This window comes from Bos taurus, chromosome 13 (genome assembly GCF_002263795.3).
Source record: "Bos taurus isolate L1 Dominette 01449 registration number 42190680 breed Hereford chromosome 13, ARS-UCD2.0, whole genome shotgun sequence".
Taxonomy (NCBI): Eukaryota; Metazoa; Chordata; class Mammalia; order Artiodactyla; family Bovidae; genus Bos; species Bos taurus.
The window spans coordinates 318,907-342,882 of record NC_037340.1 but is presented as its reverse complement, the minus strand read 5'-3'; the positions used below and the strand labels follow the sequence as shown (position 1 = coordinate 342,882).

The 23,976-nt window shown below is 49.9% G+C and overlaps 1 protein-coding gene across 1 annotated transcript in view; it reads left to right on the top strand.

The window, feature by feature from the left end:
- The first annotated feature begins 1,971 nt into the window (after positions 1–1,971).
- The window catches only part of LOC784898 (liprin-alpha-1-like), a 39,859-nt gene continuing 17,854 nt past the window's right edge, over positions 1,972–23,976 (top strand). The window contains 9 exon segments of the mRNA XM_059892861.1: positions 1,972–6,312; positions 7,502–7,597; positions 8,068–8,232; positions 9,332–9,433; positions 9,656–9,877; positions 13,181–13,592; positions 19,786–19,916; positions 22,588–22,681; positions 22,684–22,810. Coding sequence (XP_059748844.1) covers positions 6,196–6,312; positions 7,502–7,597; positions 8,068–8,232; positions 9,332–9,433; positions 9,656–9,877; positions 13,181–13,592; positions 19,786–19,916; positions 22,588–22,681; positions 22,684–22,810 — 1,466 coding nt within the window. The 5' untranslated portion in view covers positions 1,972–6,195.

The window sequence follows — 23,976 nt, the reverse complement described above, 5'->3', positions numbered from 1 at the left end:
ACTAAAATTATTACATTAAAAATTCTTAAGTTTATCTTCTGCAGATTTTGAAACAGGTGATTTTTCTTTTATGTGGTGATTTAACTTTTAAAAATTTTGTGATTCTAAAACAACCCCAACCTGATCTCAATGTATTCTCCTTCAGTTGGACTTTACTTGTTAGTGTTTTATTTAGGATTATTTCATCTATACTCAGAGTCTGTAATTTTACTTTCTTGTACTTCTTCCTTGTTGGTTTTAGTATCAAGGTTATGCTAGTCTTATAAAACAAGTTTGCAGAGTGTTCCTTGTTTACCCCGAGAATTCCTGTGAGACTACTGTTTTCTTCCCTAGATTTTTGGAAAAACTGATTGGCAAAACCAGTTGGTTTCATTGTGGGGAGGCTTTTAATTTCAGATGTAATTTTTTTCATGCAAATAAAATTTTCTGATTTTGTGTCTTCTTGGGTTTATTTAAGTAAAGCATCTCTCTAGGGGTTTATCAGTTTTATCAGTCCTTTCAAAGAGCGAACTTTTGTCTTTGTTTTTCTAAAAAAAACTTCATATTTGCTTTCTGTTTTGTTGTTTTCTGCTCCTTTTTTTTTCCCATCTGCCTTGTGTTTCTTTCGCTATGGTTTTTTTCTGGTTTCTTGGGAGAGAGGCTTAATTGATTTTTAGCCTTCCTTCTTTTCCAGTATACGTGTTTAAGGCTTTAAGTTACCCTCTAAACATAGTTCGCTGCATCCCACAAGTTTGAATAAGCCAGATTTTCATTATCTTTTATGGAAAAGTATTTTCTAATTTTCATTGTGTTTTTTAAAATTATTATTCATGAAATTCTTCAAGCAGTATGTTATTTAACTTCCCAATGTTTGGGGAGGTTTTTCTAGTGACCCCTTTTTGATTTCTAACTTAATTCCATGAAGAGCCCTGTATTAGTCTTTTTGGCCTACTGTTATAAATACCATAGACTAGCTGATAAACAAAAGAAAGTTGTTTCTTGTAGTCTTGGAGGCTGGGGAGTCCCAAGATCACTGGCAAGTGCCACGTCTGGTGAGGCCTGTTTCCTGGTTCCTAGACTGCCTGCTGCTTCTCCCTGTCCTCGCAGCACAGGAGCCCATTCCCTCGTGGCCTGACCCCTCCCAGAGTCTCTGCCTCCTAGGATCATCATCACGTGTGGGGTGAAATTTGAGGGCACATAAACCGTCAGCCCATCGCATTCTGTAAGTATACCCTGCATTATATCAGTCCTTTGAAATAATTTGAGCTTTCCTAATGGCCCAATATACTTTTTGTTATGTGTTCCTTGGGCTCTTGAAAATAATATCTATCAGTGGGAATGCAGTGTTCCGTGTGTATCAGTTACATCAGGTATGTCACTCATGTAATTCAGCTTCCAGTAGCCACGTTGAGTAAAAGCAGAAGTAGGTGAAATTACCTGTAATATATTTTATTTTAACACACCCCAAATATTATCATTTCAGTGTGTAATCAACATGATAAAACCTAATGCAATAGTTCACGTTCTTTTTTTCATGCTAAGTCTTTAAAATCCAGCATGTGTTTCAGGCTTGCAGTGCATCTCATTGTAGAGCCAGCCACATTTCAGGTACTTCATGGTTGCTGGTGACTATGTACCAGGGAGCCCAGTTCCAGGAGAGATGTGTCTTTAACGTCTCCCACTGGGATTATGAACTCGGCTGTTACTCCTTTTCTATTTCTGTCAGTTTTTATGTATTGATATTTTGAGGTTATGTTATTAGGTACATTCAAGTTTAGAATCCTCATCTTCTTGCTAGACTGAACTTGTATCAGTATGAGATGTTCTTTTTTATTGCTAGTAATGCTTCTTTCTTTAGACACTATTTGACAGTGATGTTGCCACGTCAGTTTTCTGTCCGTGTTAGCTTGGGTATCTTTTACTTTCACCTGTCTAAAAGACCTTCCATCTTAACATGTACCTCTGAATAGTGTATAGTTTTCACTGGAATCAGTTTGAGTATTGGCTCTGTTTATAATGTTGATATTTCAGTGTGTAGACACCATGTTGCTGTGTGATTTCTGTTTGTCCCACCTAGTCTGTGTTCTTTGCTCTTGCCTTCTTTTAGAAGTATGAAGTGTTTCTCTAGTTCTGTGCTCCTCTGTCAGGTTGTTGGGTGTACATTTGCAGACACAGCGTGTGTTTTACATTCAAGTCTAACTTAGTACTCTTACTGCCTCCCTGACACGACTGTTTCCTCCTTGTCACTGTCACACTTTAAACGGTTAGATATATTTTTGGCATTAACATCATTGTTTTGTAGAGTTAGTATTTACCCTCACAGTTACCTCATTGTTGGTCTTTACTTGTTTTTTATATTTCCATCAGAGACTACTTTTCTTTTTCCCAAAGCACTGCCTTAATATTTTTTTTTAGTTCATGTGTGTGGGTGATGAGTTGTCTCATTTCCATTTGCCCTCAAAGTCTCTATTTTGCTTTCACTTTCGAAGAGAGTTTTTGTTGGATGTAGAATTCCAGGTTGGTGGTTATTTGTTTTTCAGCATTTTACAGATGCCAGTCCATTATCTTCTGACTTCCTTGTTCTTGGAAAGTCAGCTCTCAGTGTTGTTGTGCCGTTAAAAGCCACACCCTTTTTCCTCTGAGTGCTTGAACATTTGCTTCTTGCCTTAGGCACCCGCAGAGCTGCTGAAACCAATGTGTGGTTTTCATTTTTGACTCAATGGTCTGATTCTTGAACCAACTCTTACCACTGTCCCTGTCAGTCAGTTCAGTCGCTCCGTGTCTGACCCGTTGCAACCCCATGGGCTGCAGCACGCCAGGCTTCCCTGTCCATCACCAACTCCTGGAGCTTGCTCAAGCTCATGTCCATCGAGTCGGTGATGCCATCCAACCAGCTCATCCTCTGTCGTCCCCTTCTCCTCCTGCCTTCAGTCTTCCCCATCATCAGGTTCTTTTCCAATGAGTCAGCTCTTTGCATCAGGTGGCCAAAGTATTGGAGCTTCAGCATCAGTCTTTCCAATGAATATTCAGGACTGATTTGCATTAGGATTGACTGACTGATTGGATCTCCTAGTAGTCCATGGGGCTCTCAAGAGTCTTCTCCAACTCCCCAGTTCAGAAGCATTGATTCTTTGGCATTCAGCCTTCTTCATGGGCCAACTCTCACATCCATACATGACTACTGGAAAAACCATAGCTTTGACTAGATGAACCTTTGTTTGGCAGAGTAATGTCTCTGCTTTTTAATATGCTGTCTAGATTTGTCATAGGTTTCCTTCCGAGGAGCAAGCATCTTTTAATTTCACCATCTGCAGTAATTTCGGAGCCCAAGAAAATAAAGTGTGTCACTGTTTCCACTGTTTCCCCATTTATTTGCCATGAAGTGATGGGGCTGGATGCTATGATCTTCATTTTTTGAATGTTGAGTTTTATGCCAGCTTTTTCACTCTCCCCTTTCACTTTCACTTTCACTAAGAGGCTCTTTAGTTTCAACCCCTGGAGGCATTTCTTATTCCCCTTTCTGTCTTTTCTCCACCACGAGGGTCCCCATTTATAGTTTTTAACAACATAGTTTAACAACAGATTCCTTCAATACATTCTATCCCTTTTCCCTCTTATATATATATTGTAACCGATCCGTCCTTCAGTTCACTGATCGTCTCTTCAGCTACGTCCAATCTGATGTTAAGCCCAGAGACTGAGTTCTTAAATTCAGTCACTGTTATTGTAAAGTTCTAGATTGGTTTTGATTCTCAGAAATTTTTCCTTTTGTCAAGTATATTTTTGAACAGGTGACATTTGCATCTGATACCTCTAGCATACCTCTGATACGCTGATATATATCTCATACCTCTGGATCTGGTTCAGTTCTTTTTCTCTTGGTCCTGTTTGTTGTTACACCCTCTTTTGCTTGTTTGGTTGCATGTTGGACATTATGTTTGGAAAACCCTAGAGGTTCTGAGTGATGCTGCGTTCTCCAGAGTTTCCTCTGACGCAGACCTCCAGTGGGGACAGAGCTGTCTGTTCACTCAGGGCCTGAGGGACTTGAGGCTTGGGGGTCCTTTTAAGCTCAGTCTCAGCAGCCTTCACCCACCTTCCCCCCGACCCCAGGGAGGAGCTTTCCAGCGTCTCCAGTGTCTGGAAGCCTGGGGTGCCTCCCAGGGCCCCGCGTTCTCGGCAGGTCCTGAAGCCCACCGTCTCTCCTGAGCACCAGGAGGTGACTGATAGTCAGCGCTCAGCCGGTTTGGGCAGAGTGTTGGGTACGTTTTCTGACATCCGGACTGACTCGTCAGGCCTGCGCTTGACTTTTTGTCTCCACAGCCCAAGGAACCCTCCAGAGCTGTGTTAGCCAGCCCCCTCTGCTTGACTTTTTCCCTTCCTTTTCTTCACAGAGTCAGCTTTGCTCAGATGCCCCGAGGGAACGAGCGGCCCTCTCAGTCTCCAGCTCCCTCACTGAGCTTCGCTTGTGTTTGAAATCTTGGATTGTGGCTGCCTAAGGACCTCTTTTAAACCTTATTTAGCTTTTCTAGCTCTTGGTAGGCTGACCTACAAGATGCTTGCGTCTGTCACTGGAAGTGGAGACACCCTGGGGGGGGGGGTCTTCTGTCATCTGAAGCCACATGTAACAGTCACAGTAATTGTCTTGATCAAGTTAATTTGATACCAGGGAAAACAAGAACCAGGGGTCCTTGCTTGGTACCCATGGCTGTGTTTCTGGTCAGAGTCCCCAGCTTGCCTGGGCTGTTTCAGTGCCACGTGAACTTGGGAAGGAGGTGGAGCAGGCGGCCCACGCGGCCTGGAGACAGAGGAGCCGGTCTCCCCTCTGCCCTTGCCCCTGGCGGCCCAGGGCAGGCCTTGCATTGCCGGGCTGCTGGTGGTGGAGGCCAAGGCTGAGGAGGGAGGGGTTACGTGACCTGTATTCTGTGACATGGTCACACGTGGGTTTTCTTTTTCAGTTTGAAAAAATGACTGCTTTTAGTCTTCCCTCCAGTTTCACTTTAAGGTGGAAAATGAAGATTTTATTCGTAAAGTTGAGCACAGTGACCTTACAGTCTTTTTGAAAGCAACAGTTGATGTTTTAAGAACACATCTCAGAGAACTCCAGTAGATAAAGCTAAAAAAAGAGAACGTGTTCAGGGTGAACTGCGGGCAGGACCCCAAACTGTACCCTGTCTCTCCCAGAGTGTGTAATTGCTGAGATGGGTGGATATAGGACCCAAAGCACCCTGGGGACCGAGGTCCTCAAATGACAGCAGAGGGCCGGGCTGAGCCAGGAGCAAGTGGCCTGTGCCCTGGCGAGTGGAGAACCGCGAGGGTGGGAGTGGAGCCAGGAGAGGGGTGGGAGACTCAGGCGGGGTCTGGGAGGTGCTGGCTGTCGCGGCTCGAGGCAGGGACACCCCTGAACCTCCACCATGCAGTCCCCACGGGGCAGAGTCGTCTGGCAGCCGAGGGTCGAAGTAAAGAGGGCGAGTTCACAGCAGGTTGAATGAACCCCTGTACCCACTGTGGGTTCATTTTAAGTGCCTGGAGTGAGGTTGGTCAAGCCCTTGCTGAGCTCGAGTGAGGGAGTCTGACAGGGAGGACCGAGCTCAGGGTGAGAGTGAGGGGCAGCTAGCGTGGTGAGTCCTCCTCAGCTGAGTGGGTTCTGGGGACGCCCTTGAGTTCAGGGCTGCCCTTTCAGTAGCCTCACTGGAGGCTTGTTTGGGGGGTAGAGGGGGCAGAAGCCCACTTAGAAGACGTGCTCATTCCCAGGGGTGGTGGTTTCTGAAGGAGTTTATACTGGTTGGTTCGACTGTGACCCAGTACCTTGCAGGGTCGTGTTTGACAGGGGGCCTGAGCTGTGGGCACAGCCTGCCTTCTCCTGCACTCCGCACTCAATTGTTGACTTTTTGGCAGCCCCTCCCCCCTCTCTGCACCCTTGACAGTGGACCTGAGCCCAGCCCCCCTGTTGCCACGGAGCCCCTTGTGACCGAGTGGGTTCCAGTTCTGGGCTCCTGGGAGATGTGCTGGAGGCGGAGCCTTCATGCCATTTGGTGGTCATAGTGTGAGAGCAGTGGTCATAGTGTGAGAACGGTGTGTGTGAGAGTGGTGTGTGAGAGCAGTGTGTGTGAGAGTGGTGGTCGTAGTGTGAGATTGGTGGTGATAGCTCGGTAGCCGAGGTATCCTACCGTGAAACAGCGGTTGCCCCCGAGTCGGGGGCTGCCCCTATCCGCGAGGATGGGTCGCAGAAGGGCCCGCCTTTGGGCGTTATTCCAGCGCTGCAACCCCAAGGCAAAGGCGAAGACTAGGAAGGACTTGGCCTCGGCCCACGTCCTGGAAGCAGAGCAGCCTGAGGTGAGAGCAGCCGGGGGCTGGGCCCGTCAGATTGGCCCTCACCCGGCGAAGCATTGGGGTTGTGTTTCATTTTGTTAGCATGGTTGTGGGCCCTGCCGGCCAGGGCATTCTGGCCTTAGTGGGCAGGATCGACCCCAGCAGGTTTACCTTGTAAGAGGTTGTGCAGTTGCTGCATGGAGGATGGGCGGGGGCCCCACAAGAAGGGAAACACTGGCTGGAGAAGTCACTGGGGCACATGGACTGAGCTATAGAGTCAGTCCTTGAAGCAGAAAGGGTAAGGCCCTTAATGTCTCCCTTCTTGCAAAGAAAGGATATACGGGCTGGAGGAATCTCTGGGGCATGAGGATCGAGCTAGAGAGTCAGTCCTTGAAGCAGAACGGCTAAGCCCGTTAATGTCTCCCATGTTACAAAGCACAGACCAGTGTGTCCAGTATTTTAATGACAGGTACCTACTGCTTACGTGTATGACATACACCCTCATAGCTACACATGTCTACTGCATGCCTCTTACAAGTGCTGGGCACTGTTCTGGGTGCTGAACACTCAGTATGTAGTAGGGGATACGTAGCCCAGGATTTTTTTAATTTCTGCAAAGAAAAATAGAAGAACGAAAGACTCCGTGGGGTTCAGTTTGAGCAAGTTCACCACGTGGATGGCCCCGCATGCACGCAAATTGTGGTAAAGTACATATAACATAAATTTAACATTTTAACCGGTTGATTGAATGACTGGGTGGCTTCTGTGGAGTCAGGCTAACAGATGGCTTTGAGGTGCCATCCGCCTTTTTCCCAGAGGAACACTCCAAAGCCTCGTGGCCTTGTAGACCTTCCTTTTTTTCTTCACTTTCCCCAGTGGCTCCAGGTCTGTGTGTCGTTTAAGAATCTCTTTATCCACTTTGTTGTTAGGTTTACGTTTTGGAAAGTTTCTCAAATGTCCCTGGGTCTTGAGAAGGCAGGCTTGGATTCCAGGTTCTCTCCTGCCACGTGCCTGCCAGGTCGAGGTGGAGGCTGAAGGCCGCTCTGAGTTGTGGTGGTCTGTGTGGTCTTGGGGTCAGTGGACCCCTCTTCTCTGGAGGGGCATGGAGATCCTTTGTGTGGAGCCTGGAGAGACTTGACAGGGTCAGTCTTCACAGTCTCGCTCTCTTTTTAATTTATGTTTGCATTTAGTTTCTCATTTAACTGTTTTCTAGGAATTTCCAACTCCCGAAGGATACACCTACAGGGAGCAGCTTTGTAAAGCCAAAGAGGAAATCGCTCAGCTGAAAGCTGAAAGAAACAACACCAGGGTCAGTAGGGGGATTCTCACGTGTTGACATTTGCCCCGCGGGGGTCACCGCTGGCCTCCGTGTGCTGTCTTTAAACATTGTCTGATTTTCAAGTCATTTTCCACATCTTCCCACTGAACAGACCAGGGTGGATCAGTTCTGGGTTCTCATACCTTGCTTCAAATTTCTGATGAGAGCTAATGTAATTTTAGTACATATGAGGGGGGAGTTCTCTTAACTTACATTTTTGTCCACGCTACACTTTGTGTGGGATCTTAGTTCTCTGACCAGGGGTTAAAACCCATGATCCTTGAAGAAGTGTGGAGTCTTAACTACTGGACCCCTGGGGAAGTCCACTCTAACTTTCGACTGAACTGGCAGGATTCCGACGTGCCTTAGCATGTTTCCGGCTATAGCGTGAGGCTGAGAGGAGTTATCGGCCCGGAGTTCGAGCATGAGGTTGAAGGTGTTCCTTTGGCCCTGCCCTGCAGCTGCTGCTGGAGCACCTGGAGTGCCTGGTTTCGCGACATATTCCACCCGTCGGGATGACAACAGGCAAGCGGCAGGCGCAGTCCCCAGCCGGCATGAGGAGTGAGGTGGAGGTGCTCAGGGCGCTGAAATGGCTCTTTGAACACCACAAGGCCCTGGACGAGAAGGTACCAGCCATCCGGCCGTCCTGGATTTGTACACTTGCTGCCTTGTTAGGCGGATGATGCACATATTTATGTAACTAGTTGACTTTTGAGCGTCTTGAATTCTTGTATATACTTTTTTTTTCTGTAAGAATTCAGAGTTTTATATGGTTAAAAAGCGTTGCCTGCATACATGCTCAGTCGTGTCCGAATCTTTGCAACCCTGTGGACTGTAGCCCACCATGCTCCTCTCTTCATGGGGCTTCCCAGTCATGAATACTGGAGTGGGTGGCCATCTTCTACTCCAGGGAATCTTCCTGACCCAGGGATCGAACCTGCCCTCGTGCATTGGCAGGCGGATTCTTTACCACTGAGCCACCTGGGAAGCCCCCAGTTAAAAAGTATTAGTTGGCATGAATGTCTCAAGATTTATTATATTCTGTATATCAATTTGCAGTTAAAAACTGGGTAATAATTAATTTAGGAGAACATTTTGTTCTCTCAAACTTAGAATTTAAAGCTGTTAACAAGCAGATTCTCTTGACGTTAAGATCAATGAGAGACATTCAAGGTATTCTGTGACAGTATCCATGTATTAGGGTGAGTATACACTAAGAAGTGTACTAACGTATATACACACATCAACACACAGTGACTCGGCCCCTTTGATTTGAGTTGAGAGCGTGATTACGAGTAGCACTTGAAAGGTGTAGTTTGTTAGAAGAAGAATTAGGTGCCACACATAAAGAGGTAAGTTTGATCAGTCTTTGTGTAATTTCCGTGAAGGGTTTGTCATTTGAATCCTTTCATTTTAAAAAAGAATGAAGGCTGTAGTGGTGGGCATCAGATGTTATTTATCTTTCTGATTGAGGACCCACCCACCAGGGTTATTTTAATGACTAGTAAACTAGACTTGTGGCTCAGAGTTGCAGGATCTCTTAAGTACCCCTTTGTCCAGTAGAAGACAAATTCTGACTCTAATCACCTGGTGGTATTTGGGATGGATAGCATCACCATGTATTTTCTTTTTATGTTGTGTTTTCAGTTTAGAGTTGAGTTTTCCAGGTGGAGTTTTGCTGTCTTTACTTATTTCTTTACTCTGATTCAATTTTTTTGGTTTTAGCAGATGATTCTTTCAGAGGAGAATAACCAGGAAAAGATACTAACGGACAGGGTGCTTGATGTACATCATGAGCAAGAAAACATGCCAAGCGCCAATGGAAAGGCAAGTCCTTGGTCTCGCTCTCTGTCTGGTTCTCGTCTTACCATCCAGTCTGTGCGGGGCTGTTGGGACCTCTCACCGATGCACCATGTAGGTCTGAGTGGCCACGAGGGTCCTGTGAGCTCCCAGAGCGCAGAAGGCAGTTTTGACCTCACAGATTGCCCGGAAGTACTGTGTTCCCTCCCTCCCAAAACCAGGCTGTGTAAGGCTTCCTTTCCCCCTTAGAGACCCTCCGACGGCTCTCTAAGCCACAAGGAAGACATGGTTAAGAAGATGGAGCTCCAGGAAATCATAGAGAGGCAGTTGCGGGAGCAGAGCCAGATGGAGGAGCGCCTGGCAGCCCTCTCTGCCCACGTGAAACATCTGGAGGAGGACCTGGACACGGCCAGGAAGGACCTCCTCAAGTCCAAGAACATGAACAGAAAACTTGAGCAGGACATCCGCGAAGTGAGTGACTGCAGCTGTGTCTGTTGTCCTGAGGTGGAATGTGGGTTTCTTGTTCTCCCGGGGATCTCAGCCTTGGGATGGCTGCGTGAGTAAGAGCAGAGCACTGGACAGACCACAACTGGCTGCCTCCCTGCCTCCGCGTCGAGGTCTCTGGGGTAGAAGAGGCCTGGTCCAGGCGGTCCGTTGGCAGTGGACCAACATGAGGGCAGCCCTGACGCTGTGCCGCACCCTGGGTGTGGACTCCTCATTTCCACAAGTTCTAGGGGGCCCACTGTGTTCCTTTTTTAAAAATTCATTCATCCATTCATTCATTTATTGGCGTATAGTTGCTTTACACTGCTGTGTCAATTTCTGCTGTACAGCAAAGTGAATCAGTCATCTATCTATCTATCTATCTATTTACGTGTCTGTCTCTCTTTTAGATTTCCTGCCCATTTGCTTCACCACAGAGCACTGAGCAGACTTCCCTGTGCTGTACACTAGGTCCTCACTCGTTGACTTTATGTGTAGTATCAGTGCTGTATATATGTCAACCCGAGTCTCCCGGTTCATCCCCGCCCCCCGCCCCCCGCAACTGCCTGTCGAATGTGTTCCTGATGATGCTGAAATTTGCTTCTGATTCACTCAGGCGAGTCTGGTGACACCTGTGGAGCCTGTTCTCTCGGAGAGATGGGAGCATGCTGTGTGGGCTCTGCTGAGGCAGCTTGCCTGGCCATCTTCTCGAGTTTTCTGAGGTTCCGCTCCTTGAAGGGATGTGTGACAGTGATACCGGCGGTCAGACAAGTCGAGTGGTGTTTGCTCACCCTCAGATCCTCAGGCCCGAGCTGTGTAACCATGTGGAATCGTGATGTCTCTGGCGGTCATGTCTGCGGGTGTCCTGATTTATGAGAAACTCCCTAGCGGTCACTGTGAAAACAGAGAGTGCTGGGGACTCAGGCCTCTTCCTGTGAGCCTCGCCTCTCCTCTGTGCACAGACAGACAGCACCCACCCGGCCCACCCCTCTCCCGTGAGACCGTCTCAGAGAGAACCCCTCCAACATGTGGTACAGCAGGTGTACTTGTTTAGTAGCTTGGTGTGAGTAATTCTGTGTGAGAACTCAAAACAGAAATATTTGCACAGGTTTGCATAAGCTATTCACACTACTCTTTGGCAACAGGAGATTAGGTGGCAGAGTTTAATACGTATAGAATTCTAGAAAACGCGTTTTCAAGACCTTTCACTTTTAAAGTTAGGACTTTGCTCTCACATTGGTTACTTAGTGACCAGGGAGGGACCTGAAGTGGATTTTGAAGTGGCGGACAGGAGTTGCACCAGCAGCAAGTTCTGGTCCTGGTTTGAGCGTTTCATCCATGTGGTGTAACTCTGCTTTTGAAGAACTAGGCTTGAGAAGGCTGCTCCCAGTTGTGTACAATTTGACTTCTGTTTCCACTCGTTAATATTCTACTTTAATTCTGAGGAAATTGCATGAGACTTTTCCAACTTTCACTCGAGGAAACGAGCCTCAGAGCTCCCCGTTGGATCTGTTGAAGGTCCCTCCTTGTTCTGGGTCAAGCCCGCCTGTATGGTGTAGCAGACAGAGGTCCTGACTTCATGCCAGATACCTTCCCTCCTGGAATTCTTGGAATAACAGGGTAGTTTAGTATACTTTTCGTTTGCTGTTTGGGTTTATGATGTAGAAAAGAAGCTTGGTAAACCAAGTGGCTGGACAGAACGTTAAGACAGATGGGTGCCAATCGTGACCTTTGGGATAGGCGCATTTTTGCTCACGTCCGAGAAAACTGCCGTGTCTAGGATTTTTATTCTGAGGATGTTAACTTTATGTTTGATTTGAAACTTAGGACGACATCAGTAATAAACTTGAAAATGAAATTGCAAATAAGGATTCTAGGCATCGACAGGTAATGGCTTTTATGAACCGTGTCTGACTTTTATAGTAGTGAATTACTGAGGAAGGAAGGTAAAGATCTTTCCATGTGACTCCCACATTGGAAATCAAGTCCCAGTGTAAAGTTCTTATGACCCTAAAATACTGTGTTCAAAAGTGTGGATGTACATCATGGTAAATCAGCTGTACTGGAAGGAAATACATTTTTAAAAAATTGCGGGTGACTGCAACTTACAGGTTTGAATTATTTGGGACTTGGTTTAACCATTTTGTGGAATTCCATTCCTGACTCTTTTGTTTTACTTGAAGGTGAATCTGTTGGCTTGTTAGAGTTGTTACCGAAAGAGTAGAGAGCAGCAGGGAACTTCACGGCAGCTGGCTGCCTGTTGGGAACTGGGGTCACTGTGACAAAAGGCAGGGTTAGAGCTCCGGTCTGATTAGGGTTTGTACTTCCTGTGGTGTGGTGAGCCTTACTCGCTCCTGTTCCCGAGTGGTCTCAGATAATCAGGACTTAACCAGGAAAACCAAATCTGGCTTCTCCAAAACAAAGTGAGTCAGTCTGGTGCGTGCCAAAGTGTATCATTGTCCCCACCCCAAAAATAAAATACTAGAAAGCCATTGAAAAGTATGATGGGGAATGCTAATTAAAAGCATCACGATATACAAAATAATGGCTGTAAAAGGCAGATCAGAAAATACTATGTACCATATGCTATTGTTTTCTGCGGGTTTTAAAGCATAGCATATTGTTTGTGTACGTACATAGAGGAATACGCACACAGAAAAAGTAAGAAAGCTGCTTAGAAACAAACGCTAACCTCTCAGGAACCTGAGCTTATAGATAGTTTAATTTTTTTCTTTTTTAAAAAAGAATCTGTCTAAATGTTCTACATTGAAAGTTTTTCAGAGTAAGAAGATCTGTTAAAAGAATAATCGTGCATTTACAAATACTAGTTGACTGGCATTTCACCAGGCATGCTCTTATCAGGTCTGTATTTCAGAGGAGATGAAAGCCATATTTTGGCTTACACGCCCGTAGCCATCTGCGGTCGGTAGGGTTCCCTCTAAATGATGATTCTGGTGACGTTTTAAGAAGGGTCTGTAGTGAACCCTTCTTCCCTTAACTTGTCAATAAGAATGAATAAGATTCTACAGATCTTCTTTAATATAGAAGAACTTTTTTTTTTTTTTTTTAAGATGTCCTTGGGGAATGTTTAGGAAAAGCAAATACTCTGGCAGGAGGTGTTCTGCTCACTGAGACCAAGCCCAGGAACACTGAGAGAAAATATACCCTGAGGGAGCTTCCGAAACAGAATGAATCCACTAGACACGTGCATTTAGGTTTTGTCTCAGCTTACTTAAAGCGACAGTGGCTACACCTCTCGGCCTGTGTTGATCCTCTGCTCTCCCTTTGTAGACAGAGGATAAGAACCGCCAGTTGCAGGAGCGCCTGGAGCTGGTAGAGAAGCTGCAGCAGAGACTGCGGAGGGCAGAGACGCTGCCCGAGGTGGAGGCGGAGCAGGCGCAGAGGGTGGCCTCGCTCTCCAAGGTGCTGCTTTGGGTCCCTGGGGGGCGGGCACAGGGAGGGCCTGTTCCCCTGCTCTCCCACCGAGCCCCTGCCCATGCTGCTCAGTCCACACAGGAGCGCAGACATGGGGGTCGTGCTGCCCGTCTGAGATGGGAGCGCTCCCTGAGTGTCAGGCACGCCCCACTTCTGCGTCATCCCTACGTTAATTTCCCTCCAGTTTTGTCCCGAGTTCTGTGTGTCCCTAGGACGCTTCAGCTCCGAGTCACTGCTGCTCAGAGTTCAGTCAGCCACTCAAAGCCTAGCAGGATAGAGACCTAGAAAAATCCCATTCTCGTTTAAGAGATGGCCAAAATAGCTCTGTAATGAACACAGTTTTAAGTTGTTATCCATACACTTGTTAAAGAAGTCCCAGCAGGGCACGTGCAGACCCGAGGCCCCACTCCCCACTCGCCGTCCCCAGAAGCCCGTGGGTGAGAGGCCATGTCCTTGGGATGTGGCGCTGCTGGGGGCACCGACCCCATTGCCAGCCAGCCAGCCACCCTGTCCTTCTGGCGGGAAAGATGTTGCCCCGTGCTGCCGGTGGGCACTGGCTGGGCATGGAGAGTCAGGTCGGGCTTGTGCTGGGGCGGCTGACGGGAGCATTGCCCGGAGGTCAGTGAGCGGCTGAGGGGCCTCTGGTCGCCGGCGGCCAGCAGTGTCGGGTGCTCACAGACCCTCCCAGAGCAGGGTCACTAATAGCCACCAGGGGACGCCCTTCTGCCTGTGATCTTCTCCAGGCTTGGTTTCTCCTCTCCCCTGGCATCTCTGCTGTCCGTCCCCAGTCAGCCTTGTAGTCCTACCTTTTGTCTTCCGGAAGCTCTGCCACTAAGGAGGCTAAATGGTTCGAACTTACTTCCCAGCTTAGGAAGGTAGAACGTGTGCCTTGCGTGTCTTGCACTTGCTGATGCCTGCTGCTTGCACTGGCTCACCACAGCAGTCCAAGGAGGGGGCGCAGCGGCCACGGGTGCGGGCCTGGGGCTGGGGGGAGCACGTCTCCTCTCACGAGCCGGTCACCAGCACCCTCCGTGAGCCACGCGTCACACACAAAACTGCACAGGCTGCGTGAGCAGGCATGCGGGCATGCCCCCCACGAACCTGGGGCCCGTGGTCCACACAGAGCATGGTCTGCTTGCCGCCCCTGCGGTCACAGCCCGCGTGCCGTCAGGACAGGGTCGTTGAGAGCGGAGCTGATGCTGTTCTTGGCGGACAGGCGGGAGAGAGTCATGGCAGCATGGAGAATAGGCTGTGCCAGATGGAGGCCCAACTGGAGGAGAACAAGGAGCTGCAGCGGGTGCCTGTGCTGACGGGGAGGCGGCGTCTGGGCAGGAGACACGGCTTGGGCAGGGGCCAGAGCTGCCTTTCTCCGCCGCTCCCTTCTCTGCCACCGAGTGTGTGCATGTGTGGCCCCATCTGCTGATCCGGGCACCCACCTCCTTGGGAGCAGGGCCAGAGGTGGTCGCCCATAGGCGGTGGGCAGGAGCCAGGGCGTCCCCACGTTCAAAGAGGCTGCTTGTTGCTCTGACCAGCCAGTCTGGGAGCTGCTTGGGATACAGGTGGACCTCCCAACTGCCCCTCAGACAAACCTGAGGGTGCCAGCCCAGGGCCCATGAAACTGAAGGCATGGTGCCCAGGTGTGGAGCCTGCTTGCCTCGGACGTGGCGCTGGAGTCCCACATGCCAAACTGCTGGTCCAGACACGGTGTATGTGTAGGATGGCTGCTCCTAGGCAGGAGGAGAACCGTAGTTGCGCTGCGACAGAAGGTGCGTCAGGAAAGGGTGATGGTGGAGGCTCACATCACCGAGTCCTGAGAGAGGTTTCCTGGAAAGGTTGGCCACACGGCGATACAGACCATTCAGGAAATGGAGTGGGGATCCCAGGTCCAGCCTCACATGTCAGTACTGTCCCCACTATGCCTGTGTTCTTGGGCCTGGACTGCAGAGCCTCAAAGACGGGCTCCCAGGGGGCAGTGGTTCTGACTCCCATTGTGAGACCTGTGGTGAGGCGCCCTCCCCACTTAGGCAGAGAGCTCAATGTCTCCCAATCAGGGGTGCACTTCCTTACTTTCAGAACTGATGCTCAGAGGCTGTTGAGATCGGGATGCTGTTTATGACTAAGCTAATTCAAAGTAAACTTTTGTTTTGCTTTAAAAATATTTGAATGCCGATGCCTTATTGTGGAAGCTGTGACAGATTTTGTTTCCTTGGGCTCAAAAATCACTGCAGATGGTGACTGCAGCCATGAGATTAAAAAATGCTTGCTCCTTGGAAAGCTATGACAAACACAGATAGCATATTGAAAAGCAGAGACATCACTTTGCCGACAAAAGTCCATATAGTCAAAGCTATGGCTTTTCCGGTAGTCATGTGTGGGTGTGAGAGTTGGACCATAAAGAAGGCTGAGCACTGAAGAATTGATGCTTTCAAATTGTGTTGCTGGAGAAGACTCTGTTTTAACAGAAAATATTTAACAAAATATAAACTTTTTAAATGTATTACGATGGAAAATTTCAAACATGCACAAAAGTGGATGGAGTAGTATAATAAATACCCATGACCCATCAATTAATCTCAGCAATTTTTAACACAAAGCCAATCTCAACTAGATCATTCTTCTCTCCATTTCTTTATACAGTAGATTCTAAAACAGCTTTTTAAACCTTGAAATTGATGCTCATTTTATAAAACACAGCCTTGCCAACTTTGTTATTACATTTAAAAAATGCTTGAGGTAATTATTTCCAGTTTTTTAATATGAATTTTCATATTGGAAAAGACCCTGATGCTGGGAAAGATTGAAGGCAGGAAGAGAGTGGATGACAGAGGATGAGATGGTTGGATGGCATCACCAACTCAATGGACATGAGTTTGAGCAGATGCTTAGCAGAAGTCAAGTTACATTTTCCTTATGGCTAATCCACTGCTGTAACACGTATAGCATTTCTGGTTTTGAACACTGAATGTGTTTGCATTATAGTTGAATTTAGAGTGTGTGGCTGTTATGTGTGGTTCAGAATTCTGAGTAGTCCTTTCTGGGATCACCTGAAAGCTGAGACAAAGCGTGAGCCTTCACGTGGACTGTGCTGTGCGTCAGAAAGATAATACGAGCCACCTACACAATCAAAAATTTCCTAAAACCCAATGGGCTACTTGACATCCTTCTTTCACTGTGAGTCTTGAAATCTTCTGTGTGATTTCCACATCTAGTGTTGCACCAGCCTGTCTCACGTGCTCAGGGGCTGCACGAGGTGAGTGACTGCCATGGCCGACAGCACAGAGCTGCCAGGTTGAGTCGAGTGACTCGGAAACTTGGCCCGTTTGACTTGTTTTACCCCATGAGGAAGTGAAGTGGGCTGTAGAGGAATGAATGTGAGGAATGCCCAGGAATGCAGGTGAGCTCCATGGAGACCGTTTAAAGCAATGAGAGGAGTGAGGGCAATAGAGTGAGTTGTGTCCCCCTGACCCGAACCCCCGCCCTGAAGTCCAGCTTCTCTCTACAGACTTCATCGTTGGTAATGGCTTGCCATGTTTCCTCCAGAGAAAGCTTTTCTACACCTGAGATGGAACTTCCTCTTCATTATGGTTTATAAGGGTTAATATTGTTCTGAGTGTTTATATTTGCTATGGGACTCTTAGAAAATATTTTCTCAGAATTAAAATGTTCGGAGTTGATACCTACTCACATAACCTGTTCTGCACATTTTGGTGCAAGTCATTTTACATCCGGAAAGTAAGTGGTGCAGGCTGTGTCATTTGCTGTTTTGTGGGAACAGCTGATTCTAAACCTGGAAACCCTGAGAGCCAAACTGTACCAGACGAGACTGCGAGGGGCTCCCTTCCACCACGGGTAGACTGCTCCCCCAGGTAGTTCCCCTCAGCGCTGTCGAGTGTGACAAGGGCCTGTCTGGTGTGTGGACAGTATGACTGGGTGTTGCTCATGGTCGCACCTCAAGGAGCCTGTAGCTTCGTGGCCAGTGAAGGGAAGAGACAAGCATCGTTCCTTAGGGTCAAACTTGGTACCATGGAGTGGTAGTCACAGTATTGACAACACTCAAAACCACAGGCAGAGATTTGGAAGTGTGGGGGCGACCAGTTGATATTTGGGTGTATTCATTTGAGGGGCCTGACAGACTGTGACACTGATGTTTCGGAAGAGTCGCAGAAGGTTAATGACCTGTAGTCTTTTTTACATGAATGGAGACTGAGACATGACTTGCCGTTGACTGTGGTGGGAGGAATCACCTGGCTTGTGAATGAGGCGAGCAGATTACTGAGCATCCTGATTTTTTCTTCCTCATTGTTCGAGGGGTGGTAATTCTTATTAAGTATTTAAATGTTTCTTTGGCTTCTTCACGGAAAAATGGTCACAAGTGAGAGACAAACTTTAGCAAAGGTCATTAAGTGCTTAACTGGTGACATTCATTCATCTGTAGGAAATCGACTACTGCTTGAAGCCTGACTTAGGAGACAGTTTGGAGCCCATACGCATATTTCTGTGTTTGTGTACTTAGGGGATCCTCACAGTCCAGGGCCCCAACCCAGCCTTCTTCTAGAGTAAGGGGATATCATTTGAGACAAAGGCAGAGCCAGAAACTGGCCCTGTGTCTGAAACCATGACGGGTGGAGTTCAAGGAGAGCACGTGCCCTGCAGAACAGATAGGAGACATGGCCAAACTTGCTGGCAGAGCTCCTCCATGGTGAGGGGCTGGTGCTGTCAGAGGTGGGGAACCCCTGCTCCCAGGGTAAACAAGGTGAGTGTGAGGAGGACTGCTTAGACAGTGGAGGAAGAGGAGGTGGACACAGCCTCCTGCTCTTGGGGGTTTTTGGGTAATGAGGAGGTCCCTGGTGCCCAGACCCGAGGCCTGGCTCATTTGTGGAGTTCAGATGGAAAGCCTGGGGCCTGGTCACCAGTCCCCTGTGTGTCAGTGAGAGTGAGGGATGAGAAGAGGAAGCAGCCACAGGGCGGGAGGGGCCTCTGTGCTCTGAAGACAGTGGGCCGCAGCAGCTGGTGCGAGGGAGGGGTGTCTCCAGGAGGCAGCTCTCGAGGGGTCATGGCAGTGACTTAGCAGCACAGGTGGGGCCTCAGAGTGGGGTTTGCGGGCAGTGTGGGCTGGGTGGGGGGCACTATGCTGGCTCAGGAGGGAGGGAGTGGGGACTTAAAACCTGGCTCACAGGCAGGGCAGACAAGGCGTATTTGGTGGGACCTCCCAGAGGAATTGGTCACCTTGTCTCTGAGACCTTCTCCCAGAGGAAAGAGCTTAGGGTGAGGAGGGGGAGAGAGATGGAGGCTACACCCCGCGAGGGGACTGGGAGGTGATGGTTGGGGGGCGACCCAACCAGGAGGCCTCTGTGGCCCTCAGAGGACCCACGAGGGTCCGCAGTCCATGGCGGGACTGTGTCGTACCCCTGACCCAGTTCCCAAGTGTGCTCTGGCCCCAGGCCCTTGGGTAGAAGTGGAGCAGAGAAAGGATTGGTTCTGGCAGGAGGGAAGGGAGACGGGAGGGATACAGGCGTGGCTCGGGGAGATTCCAGACCTCCATCTCCTGTTCAGCACAGTTTTCCTTGCAAAACCGTGGAGCAGAGCAGAGTGTGACCCCGAGCAGGCTGAGCTGGTGGTTGGCCCTGGCCGCTCTGCAGACATATGGGGTGTCCTGGGAGGGCTCTTTCTCCCGAGTTTATGGACTTCTGCACGTGAAGGCGCCACCCTCTTCCCAGAGAGAAGACTGAGCAGAGCCCAGGTGGTCCTGCAGTGCAGGCCACTCATAGTCAAGGCAGGGCCGCCCTGCCTCTCAGCAGGCCCCTGCTGACTGAGTTCCTGGCACCGGGAGGCCCAGACCTTAGTACTCAGGGCCTGAGCATCTGTGCTGGGCCTTGTTCAGCCCAGAGTCTGGTGACATGCTACCTCTGCTTTAATGGGAGACACCAATGTGGCTTAGCTCCGAGCTGTGGGTCCAAGGCCTTTCTGCTGTGGGTTGTCTGAGGCCACTTTAGAAGCACGGAGAGTGGTGCAGACAGTGTTCCAGGCAGAGAGGTGATTGTAATCCACAGACTTCATGCGGGAAAGGGAGGTCTGAGCAGGCATGGGCCGGAGGGGAGGTAGGATGCCAAGGAGAAAGCAGAGCAGGTGCAGTCTCCGCCCTGGGACCTGAGGGTGGGCTCCGGGGGGACCCTGAACTCCCCAACCCCAGACAGCTGATCCTGTCCTAGTCAGCTCCACACCCTCGTGTCAGCAGTGCCTTCTCCACATGCGGGAGTTTTCCAGCTGGTGGGGATGAGCCCTGAGTGTTTGCAGAGCAGTGGGCGGCCTGTTGCTGTTGGAGCCAGGAGGGCAGTGCCCTCTCGGGGGCCCTTTTGCTGTGAAATTGCCAATCTTCCAAATTGACAGGCTCTGGCTTGACTGACAGAGTGAGCTCTCTTTTCTTCTAAAAGCGCTGTTCTTTCCCATGTGTTTCAGCTGACCCTACTTGGGTAGCACCCTGGACCTCAGGTTCCCTGTGGCGGACTGGCCAGCAGACTCCTCCTGCAATGGGGTGGTGCTGCGGTGCCCTCAGAAAGGCCGGCTGGCAGCGCTGCACGATGAGCCGTCCAAGGCAAGGACCCCCGCCACCCCCTTCCCGTCCCTGGTGGGCACCTTGTGAGGCACCTGCCCCCTCACACTGTGGTCCTGAGGTGGGTTTGGAACAAAGCATTGATAGATCGCTTTACATCTTCCCATTTTCCTTTTTCTGGCTAAGAGTTTACTTTTAAGGCATGCTTTTTTTTTTCCTTAAAATAACCAATTTTTATAACTTGTGGCCTACTGTGAGGCCCAGCATGGTACTAATTAGCACAGTTTTGAAATCGTCCTACGAGTAAATGGATACACATATCCATCAGCTTATAGTAAGGAGAATTCTCATTGGAAGTTTAAGTGCCTTATATTTTCACCTCATTCATGGCATGTATTTTTTCATACAGGCCTGTGTTTTGAGCTTCCGTATTCAGTGAGCAGTTAGTTTGGGCCAGACATCGTCAGAAGTAGGACTCCAGCAGTGAATTAAAAACCGTGTGCATTCTTTATCCACTGCTACGTAATGGATCACTGCCAAGCTTAGTGACTTCCCAGTGAACAGCTCACAGTCCACAGTTCCTATGCATTGTAGCAGGCGGGCCTGGTTCAGGGCCTCCTGAAGGCACAGACACAGGAAGGCCCCACAGGGCTGGATGGCAGGCTTCCAGACTCACCTGGCTGCTGGGGATAGGCCCAGGTCGCTGCTGTGTGGACCTCTTCATGGCCTGGCTTTCCTTGGAACACCCTCTGAGAGCGAGAGCGTGGGGTGTAGCCCAGGGCCTTTTGCACCCCAGTCTCAAAGCTGCACACCTTCACTTCTGTTTGCGAGAGTGAGCTGTGAAGTCCTGCCTCGCTCAGGGGCTGAGCAGGAGTTGCCCCTTCTGCCTCTTGAAGGGAGGAGGATGGAAGAATTTGTGGACCCCGTTTTAAACCCGCACAACCTGTCAGACAGTAATGAGCAGGGAAAGGAGACCAGAGTGCCCGAGTTGTCCGAGGAGGAGGGGACGATCATGTGTGAACAGGGTGGCCAGCAAGGTGACACCAGGAGGGTGACCTTGAACCAGAGACCCGGAGGCAGGAAAAGAAGTAGCTACTCAGAGATAGAAAAAGGGTCGTGTCAGCCAGCGGGGACAAGGGAGAGAGCGGGCCGTATCAGGGAGGACCCCAGGCTCAGGCCTGAGCAGCTCGAGGCCAGATCCTTTTTTTTGAGGTGAGGAGGGTTGCTGGGGTGGGGAGCTAAGAGCCAGACCTCAGCCCTGCTGAGGTGGACGAGCCCATGAGGTATCCAGGGGACGTGTCAGGAGAGCAGCTGAGTGTTCTGGCCTGCATCGGGGAGAGGACTCACTCAGCTCAGGGTGAACTTGGGGTCGTGGGCATACAGATGGCATTTAAAGGCACGAGCACGGTAAAGTCACCAGGCGGGTGCCAGTGGAGAGAGATGGGGTGCAAGGGTAGAGCTGTGGGGCACCCTGCATTCCAAAGCTGAGAAGGGGTACAAGGGAATGAAGAATAACCCCAGGGAGGGCGGGGCCTGGAGCCCAGGGAGAGACATGCTGGGGGGGCATGGTGGAGGGCAAGGAGGGGAGGGGGCTTGGTAACATGGGTTCCTCGAGCCCCCGGGGAGCTGCCCTGCGGGGCGGGGCACACCGCCTGCTGGCAGAGAGCTGGAGACCGGGCGGGGATGGGGACAGTAGAGGCTGCTCCCAGGGAGCTTTCAGAGACCCGCAGTGGGCGCTGCAGGGAGCCCTGGAGGAGGAATCTGCTGATTCCTGTTGTGTGATTGGAAGGCGAGAGAAGGGAGAGGACCTGCTGACCGGGCTGATGGGGGTGAACCCATAGGCAGCTGGTTCGCTGGAGCAGAGCAGGAATGATGGCAGGTGGTTTTGGAGCCAGTGAAGGAGGTGGTCCAGCCCTGGGGCGGGGTCGTGATGAAGACAGGGGGCGAGAGCACTGGCCACCGGGGACAGGGAGCTGGTAAGCCAGCACCTCAAGGCTGCCCCTCAGTTGCTTTTAGATCATGTCTTGGAAAAGCAGGCAGGACCTGGGTGACAGTGTGGCAGGGGGAGGTTTGCAGAGAGAAGGGTGTGAGGTTTGAGAGCAGGAGGGTGGAGCAGGGCCCCGTGGGCACTCTCCTGTGTGTGATGACAGAGCCACCCTTGCGGTGTGAGGGGATGTCCCCCAGAACAGCCCGAGGGCCTGTGCCCTGAGGAGAGCCGCGGGGGGCTGGCCCTCCCATCCCCTGGCTGTCCCTTCTTGCTCCTGTGTGTTGGTGTTCAGACCAGCCTGGAAACGGAGGGCTGGGAGCCTGCGAGGACGGCACTCCTCAGTGAACCAGGACCAGTGATGACCACTGAGGGAGACCCAGCAGCTGCCGAGCTGAAGGATTCTTTTTTCTTATTTTCCTCCAGCCTGGCTGATGGAGGCATGAATGTATTTTTTTTTTTAATTTTCAGTTTTTGTCTCTGACTCCATCAGCCCACCCTTGTGAATAACCTCATAGGATTGCCTTCCGTCCACACTAAGACCTGAGTGTCACCAGGCCATCTAGGAACTGGATTCTCCTCCTGCCCGTTTCTTTAGTGCTGCTCGTTTAAGAGATGGCAGTGTCTCATGAGCATGGCCCATTTATCCACAGTCAAGGCTTCCATGTAAAATTGTGTTCAGTTCCTGCCCTGAATGTCTTTGACGAGACATGGTCCTCTCATGCCCAGGTGCAGACCCTGAAGGAGCAGGACTGAGAGCGGGTGCAGCAAGCCAGCGTGCTGGCCAACGTGGCCCAGGTGTTCGAGAGTGATGAAGGCATGTCTCTGGCAAGGGCGACAGGGTCACCCTTTTCAGCTGGGCCACTCAGCTGTCACCCAGCGGGCAGGCCCATGCCAAGACTCCGACTGTGATGCTGCAGGAGCAGCTGGACGCCATCAATGAAGAGATCAGGTGGGTGCACCTGAACTCAGCTCACCGGAAACTCGGTTTCTCTGAGGAGCTGTCTTCTCCTAGGGAAGTCTGAGTGTTCCATAGTAAGAAACCTGACTTCAGGTCTGCTTCAAGAATTTTCAGTTTTGAGATTGCCCTTGATTATAGAGCTCAGTCAGCTAGGGCATTCTGTCCATGATGTGGTGTCAGCACTCTGTGAGGGGGTGTTGTGGGGTGTCCTCCCCAGCTCTGAGCCCCTAGGTGGGTGAGGTGCTGAGGTGGTGTCCCCTGTGGCCCATGCACCCTCCCTCGGAGCCTCCCACGTTCTGGTGAAAAGCCACCTGGAACAGAAAAGTTGGGGTTTTGGGTTTGGCAAATTCCCACTCAGATCTGCATTTTCCTTTTTAACTTAATACAGTGTGAAGATTGCCTTGTTGTAAGACAGTGGTCCAAGGACATGTGTTTGAGTTTTTCTCATCTCATCAGTATATTTAAGATGTTTTCTTTAGACACCGTCTTGGCAGTTATAACAATTTACAAAACGGATAGAATCCAAAGGCCCGCCTCGTGGTGAGCAGGGGGCCTTGGGGCTGGGTGCAGCCGGGTGGCTGGGGGCCCCAAGGCCTGCCTGGTGCCACACCCGCACAGCTATGCCCATGTCCCAAGTCCATGTTCAGAGTGGCCGCAGGCCAGTGACCCTGCACAGGACTTGGCAGAGCTGCTGCTCAGACTGTTCTCGTCACGTCGGCCCAGGCCGAGAGGCCCGTTCCTGTCGGCCGAGTGCGGGGGGCCTGGGGGAAAGGCAGGGGGTGAACGGGACAACCAGCAAATGCAGGTGGTGCCGCCTGCCCATTTGACGCTGAGACAGATGGCTTTGTGGGCCGTGTTTGAGCACAGATGAGCTCAGAAAGATTGTCTTTCCCTGTCCCCGCAGGAAATATGGCATGGTTATATATTGATATTTTTATTTTTACAGCATGTTGTCAAGTAAAAGTGATTTTTCCTTATGCAACAAGTTGACTTGATGTAAATGGTAAATTCTGTCCATCAACTTGTTATCAACAGTGAAAAACTTTCAAGATGTATAAGTAGAAGTGAAACTGGAGGGTTTACTTCCTGTAAGAATCTTGTATTTTAATTTGAAAATCATTTTATTTGCATGATCATGTATTTAAACTGCTATATAA